The sequence below is a fragment of the Ixodes scapularis genome, unplaced genomic scaffold, assembly GCF_016920785.2.
Source record: "Ixodes scapularis isolate PalLabHiFi unplaced genomic scaffold, ASM1692078v2 PGA_scaffold5__190_contigs__length_132052651, whole genome shotgun sequence".
In the NCBI taxonomy this organism is placed as follows: domain Eukaryota; kingdom Metazoa; phylum Arthropoda; class Arachnida; order Ixodida; family Ixodidae; genus Ixodes; species Ixodes scapularis.
The window spans coordinates 9,219,853-9,242,549 of NW_024609880.1; the positions used below are offsets into that span (position 1 = coordinate 9,219,853).

The window sequence follows — 22,697 nt, forward strand, 5'->3', positions numbered from 1 at the left end:
GTGGGTGGGTGGGTGGGTGGGTGGAGGTGGAGGTGGAGGTGGAGGAGGAAGAGGGGCGCAGCTTCCCGTGTGGCTTCAGCCTGTCAGCGACCATGGTGCCAAATGGCTTCCGAAGGACAGTTTGCTGCACCAGCACATGTGTTGCGCTCTGAAGGTCTTTTGCAAAATATAGTGCCTGATACTGCTCGCATTGGTGTTGATGATATGCCCAATGCTATTTGATGTGAGACAGTATATTGCCTTTTTTTATTTGTTGCTGTAAACACTCTTTTATAGGGTCCGCCATGTTCTGGACAAGGGATTGAAGCTTGTTTGACCACTGGCCACCTAAGTGAGACAGACTGCAGTGGGCCAACTTCTCGACAGAGTGAGATTTCTTTGGCTGAAATGTCACCGGTGTTGCTCTCGGGTGAAATTCCGCAAACTGAAAGTATGTGTGAGGAGGCCGAGTCTCCGTGCAGCGCAGACAGCCTTTCGAGCTTCTCAGTTAGCTCTCCGGGGAGCTCAGAGTGCGAAGAGAAGGACATTCAGAGCGAAGGAGAGCAGCCTGGCTCTCCTACTGAACATGTTTCTGATGCACCATCAGCATTCAGCGTCAAGGGTTTTGACTTGACTACTCAAATTTGCAAATGTACACCAACGACCGTAGCGGAAGTGCTTGTTCTTCTGCTGTCATTTCTTGCAAAGCACCGGCCTACTGTGTCAGCCTTGGTTGACATCCTGCAGCTCTTCAATGTCGTGTTCCAGAAGGACATCCTGCCTAGTACAAAGTACCTGTTCAACAAAGCATTTTCCAGTCCCTCCCTCATGATGCAGTATCACATGTACTGTGAGTAATGTCTAGGATATGTTGGCATCCGAGAGCAGCTACGTTTGCAACAGTCAACATGTCCACATTGCCACCAGAAATTTTCAGTGACAACTTCACCCTACTTTCTCATGTTACCCCTTGCACCACAACTAAAGTTCATGTTGGAAAATCAACCAGGGTTGGTCCAGGAACTTCAATACAGGAATGAAAAGAAACACAAAAATATATCCTGTCTTGAAGACATCTTTGATGGCACTCTGTATCAGGAACTTTCCAAACCTGGTGGCCTCTTGTCTTTCTGTAACAATTTTTCATTTTCTTTTAACACTGATGGAGCTCCAGTGTTCAAATCTTCCCGTGCCTCTGTGTGGCCTATTCATATCATGCTAAATGAACTACCACCAGTGTCCAGAAAAAAGAATTTGCTGCTGGCAGGCTTGTGGTATGGTAAGGGGGAACCAAACATGGATATGTTTCTGAAGTCGTTTGTCGATGATGCAAAGCATCTGGCTACAATAGGAGTTACATGGAAGCATGTTGATGGTACCCTTATTAATAGTAAATTCGTTGCAACCTGTTGCTGCGTAGACAGCGTTGCTCGTCCTGCGATGCAAAAGTTAATGCAGTTCAATGGCTATTATTCTTGTGGGTGGTGTTACCACCCTGGTGAGAACGTAGGTAATGTTGTCAAGTACCCTGTAGGCCCAGAATGCTACCCCGACAGGACTAATGAGACAATGGAAAAGGAAATGGAACAAGCATTTGTAACGAAGACAACCATTTTTGGTGTCAAGGGCCCGTCTGCATTGATAAACATGCCAAAGTTTGGGATAGTATCTGGGTTCGTACCAGACTACATGCATGCTGTCCTTCTTGGGGTGGTACGGCAACTAGCAGAGCTATGGTTCTCGTCTGTTGGTGAAAAGTTTTATATTGGAGAGCCCTCGACTGTAGCTAAAATTAACAAGAGATTAGAAAGGATGTTTCCCCCCAAAACTGTTTCTCGACTGCCAAGGCCCATTTCTGAGCGACGGTTCTGGAAGGCGTCGGAGTGGAAATGCTGGTTGTTGTACTATGCTTTTCCTTGCCTGGATGGCATTCTTCCAAGAAAATATCTTAAACATTTTGCTTTGCTTTCACAGAGTGTGTATGCTCTGCTCAAGGACTCTGTGACGCATACAGATGTGAATAATGCCGACCTTATGTTGACCGAGTTTGTTTGTGGGATGCAAGAGTTGTACACGAAAACGTCAATGACATATAACGTCCATCTTCTCACTCATCTGCCGAAAAGCGTAAAAGAGTGGGGCCCGTTATGGGCCCATTCTGCTTTTGCATATGAATCTGCAAACGGCTTTCTTTTAAAATTAGCAAAAGGGACACGAAAAGTACCTCTGCAAATAGCCAAGAGTTATCTTTTGTACCGCTCTGTGTACTACTTCGTTAAATGCTACATCAGGCAACAAACAGTGCAAGAGTTTTGTGAGGGCTTGCTTGGGTCAAAGCGCTTAGTGCATACAAATGAGGTGGAGAAATGCCACCTTATTGGCAAAGGCTTAAAACATGGAAGTAGCCACAATTTTTTTGGTAGCTCTGTTGTTTTACCTGGCAGTGTCTGTACTGTGTATAAAAGGGTGATTGCAGGAGGTGAGTTGTTGCACTCTAAAGAATATGGTAAATGCAAGCGTCGCAATAATTCCTTTGTACAATTGAAAAACGGGTTGTGTGGAGAAATATTGAAAATCTGTGTATACAAGGAAAATGGTGTTCACCGTTGTGTGCTACTTCTTGAAGAGTATGTCTCGTCAAGAACGCTTCATGTGACCCATGTAAATGAGTATTATTCTAAGCAGAATGTGAGGATTGTCTCAGCAGACAATGTCTTGTCAAAATTTGTTGTCATGCGGTCAGGCAACAGGTTATTTGCCAGCCTTTTGCCCAACTATTATGAAAAGGAGTAACCATCATGTCATGTTAGTAGGTATGTTTGATTTGCCTACACCACCTGCACTGGTACTCTCAGTGTATGTACATCACTGTATCCTACTTGTTGGTGCAGACTATCTTGAGGACTCTTTAGGGGCTTGTTGTGTTTGGTCTCCAGGATCGAAATATTGTAACAAAAGGACGAGGACAGAACCACTTGTGGTGTCTGTCCTTGTTCCATTATGTGAAATGCCTTTAATCCTGGACAATGCATACCGTAATTACATTGCCCTGCACTGTACACTTTCTGCACCATGCAGGTGGGTGCAGCTAAATCAAGCATACCTACTGACATTAGCAGGGTGTCTACCAACCTAAAAAAGCTATAATTGCAAAGGAACTTTTGAGCTTCTGAAAAAGTCAGGGAAATCATGAAAAACTTAGCTAAATCTGAGAAAATGATCACTGACTTAACAGAGCCATCTATGTAGCATTTTGTTTAGAGGGAAACAGCCATATGGTTTTGGCGTCAGCCTTTCTTGGCATGTGCGTCCCTCCTGCCGCACGGAACTACAAGTGTAGCTAGTTCTGAAGTTTCACATGTAAAAGAAAACCTAGAAAAGTCTGCGAATTTGACATGTAATAGTTTGGTAGACACCATGATTAAGCAATAATGTAGGGATAATTGCTCTTTGGAAGAAGTCTGTTTTCATAAAGATGAAGGTGACTAGGGCTGTATTAAACAAGAACACGTACAATGGGTTACTGTATGCAAAATGCTTTACTTTTGTACTGTGAAAGGTTGCAGCTTCCAGTTAAAATAAAGCATTGTATTTGAAAGAGCAGTTGTGATATTCTTGTGTACCAGTACCTACTACTGCTTTACAGGCTGCTGCAAGTTTGTTCCCTGCATGAAAATCTGAATGTTCATACGATTGGGACTTCAGTTCTACTCGGGGCACTATAAAAAAAAAAAAAAAAAAATCTTGTGCCATACGAAAGCCAATTATACCAATTATTTTCAGGTTGGCATAATAGTGAGCATAGATAGTTGTGCGACTGGGGGAGGGAACCCTCTGGTGCGGCCTTGGCATGGTAATTGAGCTTGTATTTAGTATATAACAAGTCGGTGATAATACGTCAAGGTATGGACACTAATGAGCAAACTATTAGTCCTAATAAGTGCTTGCCGACTCTAGAGATTGACTTCACTTGTCAACGCCTTCACGCTGCAGCTTCCCTGTAGTGTTTAGAGTGGCAGTAATAAGCGAACGAGGCATCACGCAGATTGGTGCTAATGGTCTTCATAGACTCTGCCAGCTATCGTCTACAAACTTGGCTTTGGAAGTTGGTTGCCCCGGATTGCAGCTTCCCTGTAGTGTTTCTACAAGCACCAATGAGAAAATGGAGAGATTGCTTGAGATCTCCCTAAAGTTGGCTTCACCTGCTTTATGAAGTAACCCTTCCCCCGGATTTTGTCTTTCCTGCAATGTATCCCATGGCCCGAATGAGAAAATGTCTTTTTAACCACATTGGTGCTATCGGCGCCAATGTGCTCATAGGAGCACATTGGTGCTCATAGAAACTTGCCCGAGTTCTTTCCCCAAGGTTGGCTTCACCTCAATCAGAAAACTGCCCCTTTTCTAAGATTGTGGCTTCCCTGCAGTCTTCCTATGTGCACCAATGAGAAAACTCTTGGTTTTGCACATTCGTGTTACACTGCACATTGGCACACATTAATTCTGACTACTTCCTCAATGTGAATGTGCGCCTCATTTCCAGCAGGGTAAGGGGGGAAGAGGCATTCGAATGTGATTTCTGCTCTGAACCCCTAACTATTCTACACATTCTCTTAGTCTGCCCAAAATTTGAAGGTGAACGTCACAAACATGTTGCATTGTTTTACCATGAGCATGTTCCATTTCACCTTATGCTTTTGCTTGAAGGATATTGGCCTTATACACCGTCTCTAAATTTTTGTGCTGCTTTACAAGAGCTGACTCTGTTGTCAACCTGTCCTTTCTATTTCTTTATCATAGTTCTGGCGCACTATAACCCTTGTTGCTGATGCGCCAAAAAACCCCAATTTCATTCATTCACTTCTTCCTTTGTTGTTTTGTTTGTAGTAATGCAGCACTGTAGGCCTCAAGTGTAGGCCAATGGCCTTTCTGTTGTGTCGCAGCCCTTTAGACTGAATGATTATTATTATTTTTTTTTTTTGTGACGCAACAGAAGAAAGCACGTTCTCAGCTTTGATCGGTGATCAAAGCAGACGGGGCCACCAACACCCATAGCTTTGGCTGCCGTGGTATAATATACAAAGATCCCTTAAAGCACTTTTGGTACGATATATAGACCTTTGTCCGGAAGTGCTCTTTTTAGCCTCGACGCAAGGACCAAAGGCGAACAATAATCTCGAACCCAGACGCTCACGGCTGGGGGGGGGGGGGGGGGCTGCGTTGGCCTCCGCCGCTGCTTCCTGCCAAGGCTTCTTCGCTGGTGTGCCGACTGCCGCTTGAAATTCATGTCCCCAATCTGACCTGGAACCACATTGCGCTTTGTACCAGAGTTCCAGAGTGCACTTTCATCTGTGCACAAGGTTCCGGTCAGGCCCCTACGAACGGCAAACTCCACCTTCCAAAGAAGCGCCCCTGCAAATGGAAAATAAAGTGTACATATAATTCTCGTAGTCTTTGAGACGACAATCACATAGACAAGCTCCATCCGCTGCAGCAAATCAAGGTGCCTCCAGAGGGGGTACCAGCTTTCCACCTGCTTCCTCCTATGTGGTTACAAATCTACATACCAAACCCTGAAATGCTATTCATTTAACATGCAGCTATGCATTCGTGTGACCGTTTCTCTGTGTGGAACACTGTATACATAATTGCAACCATGGCGGCACATGAATACCAGTGCCTTCAACATGTCAATGGAGCCAGCTTTGGCAGGCTTGCAATTCTATGCACTTGTTTACACCAGAAGCATGGTGGTGGTGGGGCACCCTGCTTGCAATTCTGTATAGAATGAGCACAGGGCTAAATTTAGATGCATCATACAATAGACAAGCCAAACTGCAACATACAAAACAAAAAAAATGTGAACAGACCACTCAAGAAACAACGTATCTGGCAAATGCTCTTCGTAAGGCGGTACAAAATACAGGGTCCAAGCGAGAAAAGTAAAAACTCTTTTTTCGCCTGCATAAAAAAAAGTATGTATCGCCGAACGCTGAAACTCTGCCAGAATATAACCCTAGCAGTCCGAGCAAGATGCCGAAGTTTTAGAGCGCCGAGTCAACGAATTAAAAAGTTATAAGCAATTTTCTGAAAATTTCAATTGAGAAAATGAGGTCGCGTCCCGGTAGCGTCTCCCATTTAACTCCATGCATCCGTCAGCTCCGTGAGCCGCCATCCGCCGCCATTTTTCTATTGAAAAATTTCGATAATTACTCGTAACTTTTTAATTCGATGGCACTACGTTCTGAAACTTTGGCATCTTGGTGGGACCGCCATGGTTACATTCCAACTTCAGCGTTCGGCGATGCGTAGCTTTTTATGCGTTCCAAAAAGGATGGTTTACTTTTCTCGCTCGGACCCTATAGATGTGAAACAGCTGTCCAAAAACATCATGGGATGACGTCGAAACAAAAAATGTGGTGGGATGCCTTGAAGTTCCGCTAAGGTATAAACATAAGCATATGTCATGTACCTGAGAACGTCCAATTTTGTTTCTCGCAACAAAAGATGGCACATTTTAGAACTGTGAAAAATTACTAGACTTTTAAGGAACGGTCAACTATCCCTCAACTTACCCACGTGGCTACATACACGAGTTTTGCCGACCATGCAAGAGCAGGCGCCTGTCAGCACACGACAGTCAGTACCAATGCACACCCATGGCTTATGGGGTGCATTGTTCTCCGACTGTGATGGAGTTACATCACATTTTATGATGCAAGCGTGTTCAGAGTATTGGTGTATCAGCAACTGGCCCACCTTACCACTGACGACATAATTATAAGATTCCAGGCTTTTCAGAGCCTGAACCACTTCCAAGTCGCAAGCTTTCGTTTTAAGCAAATAATAGGTAATATGATGCTCCTGCAGAGCTGGCCAGAGCTTCATGTTGTCGACCCAGACGCTTTCCGGGATGGTGGAGGGGTTTGGAAGATCCAAGGACGCTAAAACAAAAAAATACATGACATATTAAACTTGAGGAAGAAACACGAGAAAGGACGGACAAGCACAAAACTAAACACAAATCTAAATATGCGGAGTGAAATGAGAGGGCAGCTAGCTGGTTCTGATACATGTGTGTCATAGCCAGCATGCGAATTACGGTCGACTGTACGTTGAAGCGCATACTCATGTGTGACGCCCTTAGTCTGTGAGGCAATTGCATGTACTGGAACATGCTAGTAATTCAACCTCGGAAATCAAGGAAAAAGTGAGGACCACCACCGCATAGTTGGCTTGCCAAATTTAGAAACCGAAACTAACTTAATATCAAAATGTTCTTAAACTCTAATTGGTCATAGTATATGCGAGGAAAAACCACTGTACAGGTGGCCGCGGTACTACATACCAGTTTCGCTTCACGTCCATGATACAATATGATCTACTTATTTCTGGTTCATATTATATGAGCTAATGACGTTTTAGCAAATGACACTTTAGCGAATAGGAATCATTTGAGCGAATGGAGGTTTTCGCAAATGACATTTTAGCAAATAGGCTGTTTGTAGCCTGTAGGGACGTTTCGTTGCGTGTGTCACTGGGTCGCGTGTTGACACATGCGGACCACCCGTTTACACCACTTCACGGCAGCAGACAAGGTGGTTCATTACAAAAAAAAAGCTAATCCAAGCTGTCTATGTAACTGCTCACTGCTGTTCGTTTGCGGCGGCACGTTGTAGGGGCGCTTTATTGCGCATGTATCACTGGGACGCGTGCTAACATACTCGGAACCCTCGTTTACGCCGCTTCGCGGGGGCAGACAAGGCGGCACATTACAAAAGAAAGCTAATCTGAGCTGTCTATGTAACTAGACCCATTCGCTAATATGAACGCCGCCATTCGCTAGTCATTCAATGAAACGTCGTGGTCTCGTTTTCATTCGCTAAATGTAGTGTCTAGACTAGAGTACCGTCCGACGGCACTCTTGCACAGCGTTGAAGTGCCGTCCGACGGTACTCCACTCACGCGTTCAAGTGCCGTCCAAAAGTCTCGCACAAAACGAGTTCCCAAAACAAGATTTTCGAAGCGGAGTGTAGCTTAGTGGTAAGTTGTCTGTCTCATAAGCAAGTGATCCTGGGTGCGGGCTTACTTTTTTGTTTTTGTTTTCTCGTACATTTTATTTTGCCGACGCATTTGGCGATATTTACATTCATTTTTTTTTACGATTAACACAGGAAAAAACGAATGCCGCCGAAATTTCGCTGAACGAAATGGTATGGGACTTCGTTTCCGGAGGTGCATAGGGTACGGTGGGGCTTGGTTTGCCGGCTGGACGCCGCGAAGCGGCGTGTACGACGGGGCCAAATGGGTCAATAATTTTGGAATTAGCAGCCGCATACTGTCGCCGCGAAGCGGCTTGAACGCAGGCGAAGGGGTGTGTTAACGAGCTCCCCAGTGATACACACGCCGTCCGACTCTCTTTCGGACGGCACTTGTAGGCGCGGTTGGAGTGCCGTCCGACGGCACTGTAGACACAGCCGTCGCTAAAACGTTGTTCGATCAAGTGAACGCCTCCTACTTATTTCGGATCGGCAGAGCTGCGCTGCCGCAGAAAGGCAGGTAGATCGCGAAAATCAATCTCAAACGTGCCACGAATGTAATGTTGTAAACAAGAAGTCAACAATCAAGCATTTGAAAGCTGCAAGAAAGCGGTAGCGAAATATTTACTACGGAATGAATCCGGACTGAAACGCGGATGTCAAGGGTCAGCAGACACCGAGAACATCTAAGACAAGAAAGGTTTTCCCTTGTTTTCTTGATCGAGATGGGTTCTCGAATGTTTACGACATGTTACCTGTTGAAGAACCGGCCGCGGAGGCTTCTGGTAAAGGCATCTTTCACGATGTGTCGGTGCATTCGGGGTAAGAAAAATTCCTGCCGCATCCCGCCAACATCCAGCAGCGAGCGTAGATGAACATGGCGGCGCCCTGCAATTGGCGCGGACACTGGTCGAATGGTACCTTCGTTTCGGTTTCGGTTTAGGCTCGGCGGAGCCGCGCTGCCGCAGAAAGGCAAGTAGATAGCAAAAATCGGTCTCAAGCATGCCACGAATGTAATGCCGTACACAAGAAGCCAACAATCAAGCATTTGAAAGCTACAAGAAAGCAGTAGCGAAATATTTACTACGCAATGAACCCGGACTGAAATGCGGATGTCAAGGGTCAGCAGACACCGAGAACATCTAAGACAAAAAAAGGTTTTCCCTTATTTTCCTTGATCGAGATGGGTTCTCGAATGTTCACGACACCTTGCCTGTTGAAGAACGGGCCGCAGAGGCTTCTGGTGAAGACATCTTTCACGATGTGTCGGTGCATTCGGACAGCCTGCCGCATCCAGCTACCCAAAGCAACGCCGCCAACGCAGCCCCCCCTCCCTGCCAGTTCTCTCCGCGTGGTGGCGCGAGCGTAGATAAACATGGCGGCGCCCTGGAATTGGCGCGGACACTGGTCTATACTGGGGGTGTAGAAACAAATGGTCCGGGACTAATGTCCCCGGAACTAATGGTCCCGGAGCAAATGGTCCAGGAACTAATGGTCCCACGTCCAATGTAGGAAAAAATTCTCCCATAAGAAGATTGTTTTGAAACTAATATATGCCATGCATTATACTTCATCCGTTATGCAATCAGTGATTTCCTGGTGGGATGAAGGATTTCGTCTATATTTTCAGGCCGGTTACTTTGAAGAAAGTGGTTGGGTATTGAACTTAATTTTATTCAAAATCGTCAGAATATTTTCGAAATGAACACTGTCCAACAGTTATCTCCTAACTGTTAATTTAGTGATCTTATACCGAGCTCATAGGAGCTATTACGGGTCCATGTCACATGAGCAAATGACGTTTTAGCGAACAGCGACATTTAAGCGAGTTGACGTTTTAATGAATAACGGGAGCGCGTGTTAACTTCCCCCTCCCTCCCTCACGCAGCGCTTCGCCGTTTCGCGGTGACAGTCTGTGGCGGCTCATTACAAAAATGTGAACCCACTTGGCCCACCTGTAAACGCCGCTTCGCGGCGGTCGACTATTCGCTAAAGTGTCATTCGGTGAAACGTGGGCGTTCGGTAAAAAGTTAGTCGATCAAGTGAGTGCCTCCGCCCCTAGTCGCACTGTTGAAGCCATGAAACTCTAATTACTTCCATCTCGTCATGACGCGTAGTGGTATGACGCATATCGATCTTAGCTCAATGCCTTTATAGGTGCATTAGGTTTCCATAGCGCAAAACATTTCTCAGCTTCCCAGAAAAAAATAAAAACCGGTCGAGTTCGTCCAACCGGCAGCCTCGAAATTCGGCGAGTGTTATTGGATATTATCGGATTTATCCGATAACGCAGAAGCCACACTGGCGATACTTATCTGGGACCATTTTTCCTTAGTTTGTACTTGGGACCATTAGTTCCGGGACCATTTGTTCCGTTTCCCATATACTGGAGTTTCGTAATTTGAAGAGTAACTTAGTGAAATACATATTAGAAAAGGCTTTGGAGTAATCAAACGTCTCTTGGCTGGCTAGGTCACGAACCGAATTGCAGAGAAATTCTAGTAAATAGCGCTGGCCGTCGGAGGATGAGGAAACATACGCCTGTTTCACATGAAGCGATTTTTTTCCGAAATGGGTGCGATACCTGTCAATCTGCTACTAAAATAGAGGTCGCACAGTTGCAACGGCTCTGAGATTGGGTTCCACGAGGTTGGAAAGCTGTCGCAGCGTTGGTGTGATCGATGGGAATGTTGAGGGCTTCGTTTAACGGAATTGCATGGTGTCCGTCCTTGTGGGGTGTTTTATCACCGATTATAGCCAAACAACGAACAAGTCACTATGTCGGCTATTAAAACGACATGCATTTCGTACAGTCAATGCAGTCGCTTCATGTGACTCAAAGCCCCATCATAAAGTAAAAGTAACGAGAAAAATGACCGTGCAAAAAGTGCACAAACATTGAACAGACATTTTGGAGGCTCGGCAGCAGACGAAAATAAAAAAGAAGCACGAACTAAACAGAATAAACTTGCCGACGATAAAAAAAGCACTTAGCAAAACACTCCCCCGGCGTCGACAATCACTGCCGCATTTATGTAAAACAAAACAAAACGAGCAAGATGAACAGGTAGCGATTAGTTTTGAAGCAAAAAAGAATGCAGAAACTTTCACGACGCAATAAAGAAAAGAGCTCTTCAGGAAAACAACCAACGATGTACAGAACAAAACCTTTTTTCTTCCCCCAAACAAAATTGAAAAGATTGTAAAAAATAGCGAAAAAGCCACATCACAAATTATTGAAGTGCTAACACGTATGTTAAAGGGATACTGAACCAAAAAATTTAGTGTCCATAATAAGTGGCGCACGTTCTTTCCACGAGCCAGCAGCCGCGGGTGTGCGCAAGCACACGCAACGAAAATGACGTCAAAGACCTCCATTCGCACTTAAGAGGACGGTGAAATGCATGGGCTTCAGGCTAAAGGAGAATAAAAACAGGCAGCTTTCATCTCTACAAGTGAAAGTTACGTGTTTGTTACACCAATTAATCGCTTACCTTTTACACCAGACACCGCTGTGTAGATGAAAATCTTGTCCTTATTCTCCTTTGGCCCATACATTTCACTGTCATCTTAACCGCAAACGGAGGTCTTCGACGCCATTTTTGTTGCGTGTGCTCGCGCACACCGGCGGCTGCTGGCTCGTGGAAAGAATGTGCGCCACTTATTATGGACACTAAACTCCTTGGTTCAGTATCCCTTTAACCTATCAGTATTCAAACTGACATAAATGATAAAGGCATTCCACTATACTCTGTTTCATACTTAGTGTGCAACGCTGTCAAAACTTTTGGCGCGAGCATGGGGCTTGATCTCGATGATCATTTGCCTGCATTCTCCCGCAAACAAAACCATACATGAAGCCACGCGTTCGTGCCAGTAGCTTTGACAATGTTGCACGCTAAGTATGAAACAGAGTATAGCATATACCGCTCGTGCCAGTGCCTCATCGTGCTTGCTTGGGCATTTGCGAGTAATCTTGTCAACAAATGCTTCCATAGAAGTATGCTAGTATAGACGTGCCAGTCAGCTTCTCTATTCTTGCTTTCATTTTCCGACGATGGGCGCTCTAACCGCGGGCTTCTAGTATCAACATATGCCATATTCCGATCTTGGCAAGTCGTCCGATGCTGCTAATGTTCTCAAAGCACTTCGGACACTTTGCGATGTCACGCCGCAAGCGGGTTGCATTTGGAAATTCGTACTTAGCCTCTAAAAGGAATACAGACCAAAAAACAGGCAAGGATGAAGACGAAATAAACCAACACAAGGCGCACTCGCAACTGTTGTTTATTTGAAAAAAAAAAAAAAATCCATAATATAGGCCAAGGTTGGCCAAGCTGCGGCTCGCGAGCCACATGCGGCTCTTCTCGTGTTAAAGTGCGGCTTGCGGCTCCCTCCCCTTCCCCCCCCCCGCCTCCCTCCCGGTCACGAGCACTTCCCCAAAAAGAGAAACGGAACGAGTTTTAAATCGAAAGAAAGGTTGCGGCTTGCTAGCCTTGTGCTAGTGTTACCTTGCGTACACTTGAACTGCTTTTCACTCGGATAGATTGAAAGTAGTCCGAGTTTCGTTTATTGCTCTGGACAAAAGTTTGCCCCCCCCCCCCCCCCCCCGGTTCTTGGAAGTTTCGTGGTTTTGTTTGCGGCTCTTAGGCCGGGTCAGCCTGGCCACTCCTGATATAGGCCCACAAAAACGTGTCATTCATCACAGTGTCGATGCAAAGCTTGTCTAATATATTCAAACTCTTTCTTCGATACGGCAAGTGACGGTATTGCTTTTTGCTGAGACAAGCTTTGCATCAACACGGTGACAAATGACACGCGTTTTTTTTTGTTTTTTTTTTCAAATAAATAACAGTTGTAGTTGTACTTAGCAGAACAAAATCCACACGCAGCTATAGTGTGGCCGCAGAAAACAAAGCGAATCCGACTCCTCAGACCTAACAAGAATCATTTCTCCCTTTATTCACATTTTAACCTACCGCTTAAAAAAAAAAAAGAAAAAAAAAGGGACAGTTTTGTTGAACAAGTTATGAAATGAGAATTTCGGGCGGCGGCGTGAGCTACGTACTCAGTGTTTTTCTTTCAGGAAGTTATCTATACTCGTTTTCACCTCAAGAATCGTAGTAAAAAAAGTCCGACTTCTCGCGGAGCATTACCAATTTTCCCATTTATATAAAGAATTAAGATATGTGTAAGTGCATTTTAGATCAGATACATGTTTTCTTATCAAGACGTACACGTTTCAAGCACTAAAAGTATCGCTTCTTCCTCTGACAAGCAAATATTGTCAGAACTACTTCGCGCGGCGTATGAACATTGAGCAAAACTTCCTTTTTTCTTGAGGTGAAAACGAGTATCCTGTGGTGGCACCATCGGGGAACGGCAAATTAACAGCTCTGGTCAATATAATTTTGGTAGTCTTCAATCCTCTTTTTTTTTCAACTTTTAAAATTTCAGGAAATGTCACATCTCTATTCTCTACCTATTACGCATGTTTGTTTTCGCAGGCGCAGCACAAAATGAAAACAAGTGAGTTGCCGCCACAAAATAGGACCGGCTCAAACGAAAGTAAAAAAAAAAAGCGAAACAATGCAATACAACCATTTCAAAAGAAATGTGATGGCTCGACCGTTGCCTTGAGAAAGAATGAATGAATTAATGAAATATGCCGTACGGCATCGATGAGCAAGTAAATGGGGAAGGGAAAGAGATTCCCACCTAAAAAGAAAGTGAAAAGATAAACAGGAAAACAAGGAAACAGAAAGACGCAGCTGCACTTGAGCGTCAGCCCCGGTGGCAGTGGGGGCAAAAGACCACCCCCAGATAGCAGTCTGCGCCCTGGGAGGTGTCCGTGGCCTTCGGCGGCGTCTTTAGAAAGACCACCACTCTAGCCCGTCCATTGAGACGTACGGCGTTTGCAAACCCACCCATCGCTTTGCCTTTTTTTCTTCTTTTTTTCTGTTTGTGTATGAGTGTTATTGCTTTTCGGTTGTTAACATATATTCCAGTTAGACGACGATCTGTCCGAACTTAATCGCTCGCGTCCTGAAGACTTGGCCCCTCGGGTGATGGGGCATCGCTCCAGCTTTGGATTAAAGTCCCTCTATCCTGGGAAAAGTGGAGCCATTCATTGTTGTGGAAATGCTCGAGACACGTGCCGCACGCCACTTCTGGGAAGAACATGGCGTGTGAAATCTAGTCGAGTGCTGCGCTGTGCCGCCATGATCTTCTCAAGGGCTGCACATGGCACGTGGCTCGTGAATCGACGCACCTTGCGCTACTTTTGAAACATGAAGAGGCTTAGCTTCGGATACTGAACCAAACCATAATCCATGAACTATAGTCCGTAATAAGTGGCGCACATTCTTTCCACGAGCCAGCAGCCGCCGGTATGCGCAAGCACATGCAACGAATAGGAGGTATTCACTGGACGCCATATTTGTGGGTGCTGTTTAGAGCGCATGCTCAGAACGAGCTCACATTAATAGCCTGCTAAGACCAGCAACTTAGATGGTGCTAAATGCATACTTCAAAAGGACTGCGGAAGCTCGCCGTCGGCACGCGCTCAGCAGCAGCTCACACGGATATGGCCACCAGTGAATACTCCCTACAGATCGAACTCACTAAGCATTCGGCGCATGCATGAGGCCGCCATAACTTTAGTTCACAGGAGGTATGACAGCCGTGCATGCGAGAGCTCGTGCCGTTTCGTGCTCCAGACGCGCTGAGCTCCTGTGCAGTTTTCGTGCGTGCAGAAAGACTAAAGTTCCCTCTATGCATTGTGGCAGTGGTGGCGTAGTCAAACTGGCTGGTGAGATCAGTCCAGGAATGGGCAGTATTTCAAATACAAGTATTTGAAATATGTATTTCAAATACTTTGTGTATTTTGCATTTGTATTTAATTACAAATTGGGTAATGTATTTGATGTGTGTATTTAAATACGAAAACGTGGGTATTTCAAATACAATTGCAATTAAATACAATTTTGTGGGTGAAAATACATTCCTCAAATTTATTGTCACTGTACAGACCAGGAAGAAAACTACGTTCTGCACCGAATGCAGTGTCTCTCAATCAAGCACAAGCGTTTAGTGGCTTTGTGATTATGGTGCTAGTCCAGGGCAAGACGACATCGACGTTCACAGGCAGACTGGCTAAGTAAGTGCCTGTGACAACTTGTGATGCTTTCCAACCTGATTTCTATTCATATTTTTCCCTGGAACATTCTAAATGCGCGGGTCGTCCAGATTTTCGTAACTGGTACGAGTTGCAACAATAAAAAGTTCTTTAGCTAGTGCTGCGCGTCTTGGTCGTCTCGGTTCTTTGTTGGTCTATACCAAAATGTAATCGACAAAAAAAGCTGCTTGAAGCTCTGTACTTTTTTCACCTATTGCGTCCAAGCTGATTACATTTTTTTGTGAATATATTTCTATTACGTTACTAGAGCATCGCACAATAACTCCCAAGTGTGCGATGCAAAATTATAACGAGATAACCAGAAACCGGTTGCAGGTGCCCTGAAGTCGCTGACGCAAATTTTGAGGAATGTATTTGGAAAAGTATTTGAAGGAGACCAAATACATTTGGTTGTATTTGTATCTTGTACTTAAATGCTTTTTTGGAAATGTAATTAGATTTGTAATTAAATACATTTTTGACGAAGTATTTTGTATTTGTATTTCAATACATATTTGCATCTATTTTGCCCATCCCTGGATCAGTCTGACGTCATAATCCCCCATTCGCGCTCCAGATGACAGCGAAATGCATGGGCTTCGGAGCAAAGAAGAATAAAGACAGGCTTTTCATCACCACAAGTGAAAGCTAGGTGCTTGTTAGACCAATTAATCGCCTTCCTTTTACACCAGACCCCACCGTGGAGATGAAAAGCATGTCTTTATTCTCCTTCCCCTAGAGCCCACGCATTTCACTGTCATTTTAAGCATGAATGGGGGACTATAACGTCAATTTCGCTGTGTGTGCTGGCGCACACCGGCAGCTGCTGGCTCGTGGAAAGATTGTGCGCCACTTATTATGGGCGCTAAATTCCTTGGTCAGTATCCATTTAACCTGACTGATTTTCTTTTTTTTTCTTTTTTTTTTTCGGCGCTAGCTTTTCTCAAATCGACAAGAAAAATGGACATTTTCCGGAGTTTCCACGGCGCATGCGCAGCAGCAGCAGACGGGAGTCCACCAATTTTGGTGGCGCTTTGCGTCCGCCTCACGGCAGTCAGCAGCCATGGCAGCCATAGCAACCGCGGAAGGCCGGGAAGCGGTCGCACATTTCCAAGTCCTCTAAAATGCCCCAGCGCTGCTCCGCTGTCGGCTGCAGCAACGACAGCAAACCGAATCGAGGATTAAGTTTCTTCCGGTTTCCTTGTGCAAGTCTTCACCCGACGAAGCGCCAGTTCTGGATTCGGGAGATCCGACGAAACAACGCGGACGGCTCGCCGTGGCAGCCATCGGACTACTCCCGCGTTTGCGGCAACCACTTTGAGCAAGGTTCGTGCTTATTATTTCTTGCTTTCGTTAGTGTGCACCTCAAACGTACAGTGCGCCTCAAACTTTACGCCGCCACGGCATTTGCCGTTTCTGATAACTCACGGCATTTGCCGTTTCTGATAACTCCTGCAGCGGCCGACTGAACGATCTGAAGAATGTTTGGGTTCCCGATTTCTATCCCATCCTGAGAAGGCATCCCGAACGTTTTGGTGACAAATTTAACAGTAAGTAGCCGACACGAGCTCCATGTTTGGGAACCCAGTGGCGGCGTTAAGATTGAGGTGCACTGTACCTGATCCAATCTGATGCTTGTGTCTGTATACGCTGTTCAGTTGCTACCTCCACCAACAGGTAGGTGCTGGCTTGAGCATTTTTTTGCTTGCTTATGTGACGATTACGCGCTGGCGCGGAAACTGCTGGATTACTATTTTGCTGTCGCAGCTACGCTGTGCAGTTTGTGACTATGCGTATAGCCGAAGAGGAAAAGTTCGAGCAGCTGTTGCTTTGGTTCCCCCACCGCGTCTGCCGTACGTTTGTAGCTAAATAAAGTTGTGAAAGTTCTAAGTAAACAACTTTTTGTTTTGGGTATCTTATAACCCGCATGTTCTAAATTCAGAAACATAAGTGCGGCCGGCCTAGTGTTCCCCTTTCGTCACCAACAGGTTGACAGATCTAGTGATAACAAGGACCTTGTCATACAACACTTCGATTTTAAGCATTCATTAAATATTTTGTTGATTGTGTGGGTCTCATGCCAACTCAATAACGCTGCCATTTTTAGTTCCTGTGAACTGACCTTATGCTTTCGAGCTGCGGCTGTGTTTTGAAAGGCTTCACTGATTTCTTAATACGATATTGATCACTACTAGTTGCTTCATTGCCTGGCACCCATAGGCCCCTATTAAAATCTGCTCCCCAAGAAGCACTGCACATGCTCAGAGTGGTGTTTCATTCAGAGCTGAAATATGACGGGCAAAATAATATAATTTCAGGAGCTCCATCAAGGTGCAAAGACCACCCGGACTATGTCCTGTCAATCTTTGCTTACATGTCCAGCCTACAAAGAGACTCGGCTGCACGGATTGACAGGGCAAGGACGCGGCATGATAAGAAGATGGTCACAGCATCCGCCAAGAATGCCATAAAGCATCCAAGCAGTTATCCCCTCCAGGTAACATTGGTATTAATTCAATGCTATTTATTATCAATCTTCTAGGCTGCAAAAGCATAAAATGATATTGCTTGTTGTTGTTTGTTACTTTATCGACAGAATCTAAAGTGATTGAGTCAAAGACGAACTTCAAATATTGTTTATGGTTTGCGCGTCACTTACGACTTGACCTAGTATGGCTCCCTCTCCATTGACATGTGGTTACTTAGAAAGAGCTGAGCCAAAAACATTTTTTTATTTCTTGTTGGTATGCTTGATTAGATTCGAGTTGAGGAGTTGGCGAGAGGAATGTGTGAAATAATATATTCAGTGACTGTATTCTTTTCTGGTGCAGCAGTGGAACAACAGGAGACGGACACCATGGCTGAGGTTGTGGACAACTCGGAAGACCAGTGCATCCAGTCTACAGACACTGCAAATGACATGTGTGTGGCCGAGGACTGTGATGCTGCAACACCTTTGAGAGACATCCATCAGTGTCGTCTGTTGGAGGGCAGGATTGTGGAGTTGGAGCGGCAGCTTCAGGCAGAAAAGCTTAGGACACAAGCACAAAGCCAAATGATTATGAAGCTTGAGGAAAAGATGCCTGAAATTAAGGTCACTACGCTTTCCCTTGCTAACATCATGGGCACCGAAGACTTTTTGTTTTACACTGGGCTGCCAAACTATTTTGTGTTTAAGGGGAGACGCTGCCCAGAAAAAAAAACTTTCTGCAAAAAAAGTTGAGTGTGAAAAATGACATATTCACATCCACCAACATCTAGAGAGTATTCCCAAAAAGTTTAATTAATTTTCACTGTATAGTTAATTTTTTATAAATTATTTTCTGTCCACCAAAGCTATAGAAAAGGTAGGGTTTAGAGCACTTTGAACGCATTTTTCTCCGTTCCACTTTTTTGTATAAATTCCATTTTAGTCAATCTATCGTTTGATAATGGCAAAACAGGGAAAGCTCATTCTTCCCTTTTCCTGAGTGAAATTTAATAAGGAATGCGGCTATGGAACTTTTGTGTCATTTTACGGGTGTCTTTTGTAAAAAATGTTGACATTTTGTCGAAGGCACAGAAGACCAAAAAGTTGACCAATTTTGCAGAAGAGAAAATTTATAGAAATAAATTACTTTTCAGAAAAAACATTCCATAGCCGCACCCTCTAGGCATTCTGCTACATATCTAGCAAATAAAAACCTTGAATATCGCAATAGTTTTCTGGCGATAGATTAACTAAACAATGTAGGCGTGTTGCTGATAGAAGCTACTCTTATTTCCTTTTCATTTAACCGACAGAGCTGAAATTTTGTTACACACCCTCCAGCATGAGCACCAGCCTACCCTGTAAATTTCATTACGTTTAAGACAAGGGTTCAAAAGTTGACCCCCCTAGGGGGTGTGTCCCCTTAAGAACTTGTACGGCATGATTGTCACACGCAAACCTAAATTGTGTTCAGGCAATTATGTCAGGGTCCACACAGGTGAAGAGCAGCTGTTCACAGTTCTAGTAAGGCTCCGCACGGGAATGTCTCTGGAATGTCTCTGAAGAAAATATCCAGAAACTTTGGGATTTCAATGTCGACCTTCAGCAGGTTGTTTACGTCATGGATTGTTGTGCGGAGTCGTGAACTAAGTGCTCTCAACTGCTTTCCGAAGCTGGGTCTTGCACAACAAAGAATGCCAAGACACTTCGATGCATTTCCTGATACAAGGATGGTACTGGATGCAACCGAGATAAGGATTCAAACGCCATCCAGCCTTGGATGCACAGTGCCAAACCTTCTCACCGTATAAGCATGCAAACACAATGAAGTGCTTGGTTGGGGTAACACCGGACTGTTATATTTGTTACCTCTCGCCACTGTACGGCGGTGCCATGAGTGAGAGAGAAATTGTTCGGCAATGCGGCATCCTCAACCTGTTAGAACCAGGTGAGGCTGTTATGGTAGATAAAGGTTTTAAAATTGGTGACTTGCTTCCACATGGTATGAAGCTTCATATTCCACCATTCAGAGTGCCACACACACGTCAGATGCCAAAGTCGGAAGTCTACGAGACTCGTAACATTGCTGGCGCTAGAGTACATGTTGAAAGAGTGATTAGACGTATTAAGGAGTTTCACATTTTCAATCGTGCACTGCGTCTCACCATGATCGACTTGGCTGACGAGATTTTCATCACTTGTGCTTTATTGTGCAACTTCAGAGGGCCACTGATTACGGAGGAAGAAGAAAATGAACCATGTGCATGAGTGTGTAACTGGAGAATTGTATGCTAAGTTGTTTTCAGAAAAGAAGACTGAAAAAGAGACTTGAGAAAAAATACATACATGTGACTTGCATGAGTACAAGGGAACGGTTATATGCACCAGATATATTAGCATTCCTGATTTTCAAACATTTTCAGTGTAGCATGTTTCCCATTATTTCATCATACATAAATACAAGTACTGTTACTTTTGATAAGTACAAATGTGAAACAACCACTATTCGTCCTTTTCTGTTTGACAAACTCACTCGCTCTATCTAATTAACAGCGCTTTTTCAATTCGCATTTTTTTGTGTTGCCACTTTTTAACACATATTTCTTCCGCCAAATAGCATAAAAATGTTCGCTCAATGCAGGAAACTACCTTTTTGCAAAAAAATATATCCGATTCAGCACAGAAAATGACGCATCAGAGGTTTTGCACCGTACCCGACGGGTTTTTGAGCCATTTTGACGTTAGCGGCACCACGTTTCAACTCGCTAGAAAAACAAAATGCACGCGAATGTATGAGCTCTCATTTACACTTTTTGTTTCAGTGAAAGTACACTTTGCGACAGAATGCAAGAACGACTGTTTTTCATAGATACATGATAATAAACTACTTGACTCTTTCGAATGTGAGCTTCAATGGATTTTCATGCATGCGAGCGATATAAAATACTGCCACGTGCATCTCATGTGATACATGTCCAGGTTCAGTAGTGTGCAGCCTGCCAAGACGTCGAACTCGTTGAGTGATTCTTTCTGGGATCACCACACGCTCGTAGAAATAGAGTAGCCCTGAAAGAATGGTGCCGTCCCAGAAGGTGTTGTCAAAAGCTATCCGCTCAACACTGATAGAGTCGCACAGAAGTACATTGTTTGTCCAGATGACAAAGTCTGCCCAAGGAAGCCCAGTGACAGCCAGCTGTCCTTGCACTTGGTAATAGTAAGCACTGCCCCGCTTGAGCGTAACTTCACCTTCAACGATGTGGGCAAAGAACTTTTTGTCCAGGGCGGCACCCTTTGGTGTTTGACCCCTCTTACTGCAGGGACACTTCACCTCAAGCAAGCCAACTCCTTCGCCGTCGTAGACGATGCGATCGGGAGATGCCGCAATGAACGGATACCTTGGGTAAACGTGCAGGCCCGTCTCGTCAACATGCACCTCTTTATCATAGTAGGCCATAAGCTGCACATACTGGTGCACAGCGAGGGGCTTGTTCTCGATGCCATAGAGGCGTGGGTCACCTGGCTTCAGTCTGATGTTCTTAGGGTACATGACTTCCCGGACGAGGCTCTCTGGTTTTTTGCAGCGAACCATGCGCTTGAAGTTTGATGCTGTCAGTTGCCCCACGCGCTTTCTTTTTCATGTCGGATTTTTTCCTCGGCCAAATGTTGACTTCTGGATGGCGCTCACTTCACTGAGGCTCAGAGGTCGGACGGACTCCATTTATTTCCTGAAGTGCTCACGGCACTTCTCGAAATGCAGGTTCTCGTTGTCCAGGATGGGGCACAGGAAGCGGGGTGGTTCTGCCTGACCAACATACTTGCACCACAGGAGGCTAGGCTCCTTCCTTTTGATAGCGTCTACATAAACCTTGATAAACAAGGAAACGGAAGGACGCAGCCGCATGTGAGCCCCAGCGGGGGTGGAGGGAAGAGTCCACCCCTAAATGGCAGTCTACGCCCTGAAAGGTGTCCGTGACTTTCGGCGGCGTCTTTAGAAAGACCACCACGGTAGCCCGTCCATTTAGACTTACAGCGTTTGCAAACCCACCAATCGCTCTCCCAGTTTTTTTTTTTTTTTTTTGTTCTTTTTGCCCATTAGTGAATTGCTTTTCGGTTGTTAAAACATATATTCCAGTTAGACGATGATCTGTCCGAACTTAATCGCTCGCGTGCTGAAGACTTGGCCCCCCGGGTGATGAGGGTTCCAGCTTAAAGGAGCTGTGCAACGATTTTAACGTTGAAAGAATTGGCATTTTCTGCTTTTGATATTGTTCACTGTGTCACAAATGGCAGAAAACACACCTCCTTTCATCGAAATGTTGCGATTCCGCCGCGTAATGGCGAGGGAAAACTTGGAATATTTCCCGACCTGCAGCCACGAGCGGCGGCCATGGGAAACAAGCGGCGTGACGTCACTTGGGTCGTTGTAAGAAAGATAGCAAGTTGTGCGAATACCTGCTCGATAAAAGGTAACTTTTTTATAAATCTTGTCGTTCCAACATATATATAAATGCGTCAAAACCCTGGTATCATCGACAAAACTTTTATTATACGGCGTTTTAGTGGCGCCATCTATCCTAGGTTCACAAAACCGCGAACAGCCGCCAGAAGCCGGAGGGGGAGGGGGACAGCGCCGGACGGGCAAGGACGGGTGGTCACGCGGTCGCGAGCGGATGAGTTCTCGTTGCTCGCTGATGGCTCTAAAGAGAGAACTTTTCCGGAACTCCGCGCCTACTCTAGTGACGTCACTGTGCACGTGACCCGGAAGACGATGCACGAGTTGAGAGGCGGCAAAAACCTGGATCTTTTTTCATTTTTTTAAATAAAAACTAGGGTATCCAGGCAAAATCTGTTTTCTGTAGTTCACTGCAGAAGTGTCAGGCATCAACTTCCACAATTATTTAAGCAAAGCCCTGAAATTGTTGCGCAGCTCCTTTAAGCCTCGCTGACCTTTCTAGTTTTTTTTTTTTTTTTGCTGCGCAAGCCTTTTTGAAATTGACGTGAAAAATTAAACAAAAACATTTCTGGACATGACAAG

The 22,697-nt window shown here is 45.0% G+C and overlaps 1 protein-coding gene and 1 pseudogene across 1 annotated transcript; one reads left to right on the forward strand and one right to left on the reverse strand.

Moving 5' to 3' along the window:
• Positions 1-16,316: 16,316 nt before the first annotated feature.
• Positions 16,317-19,417, forward strand: LOC120842938 (annotated as a pseudogene).
• Positions 19,418-20,546: 1,129 nt separating this feature from the next.
• On the reverse strand, positions 20,547-21,251 carry LOC8026043. The gene has a single exon (XM_040214171.1). It carries the CDS (start codon positions 21,249-21,251, stop codon positions 20,547-20,549), a length of 705 nt encoding a protein of 234 aa, XP_040070105.1.
• Positions 21,252-22,697: the final 1,446 nt, after the last annotated feature.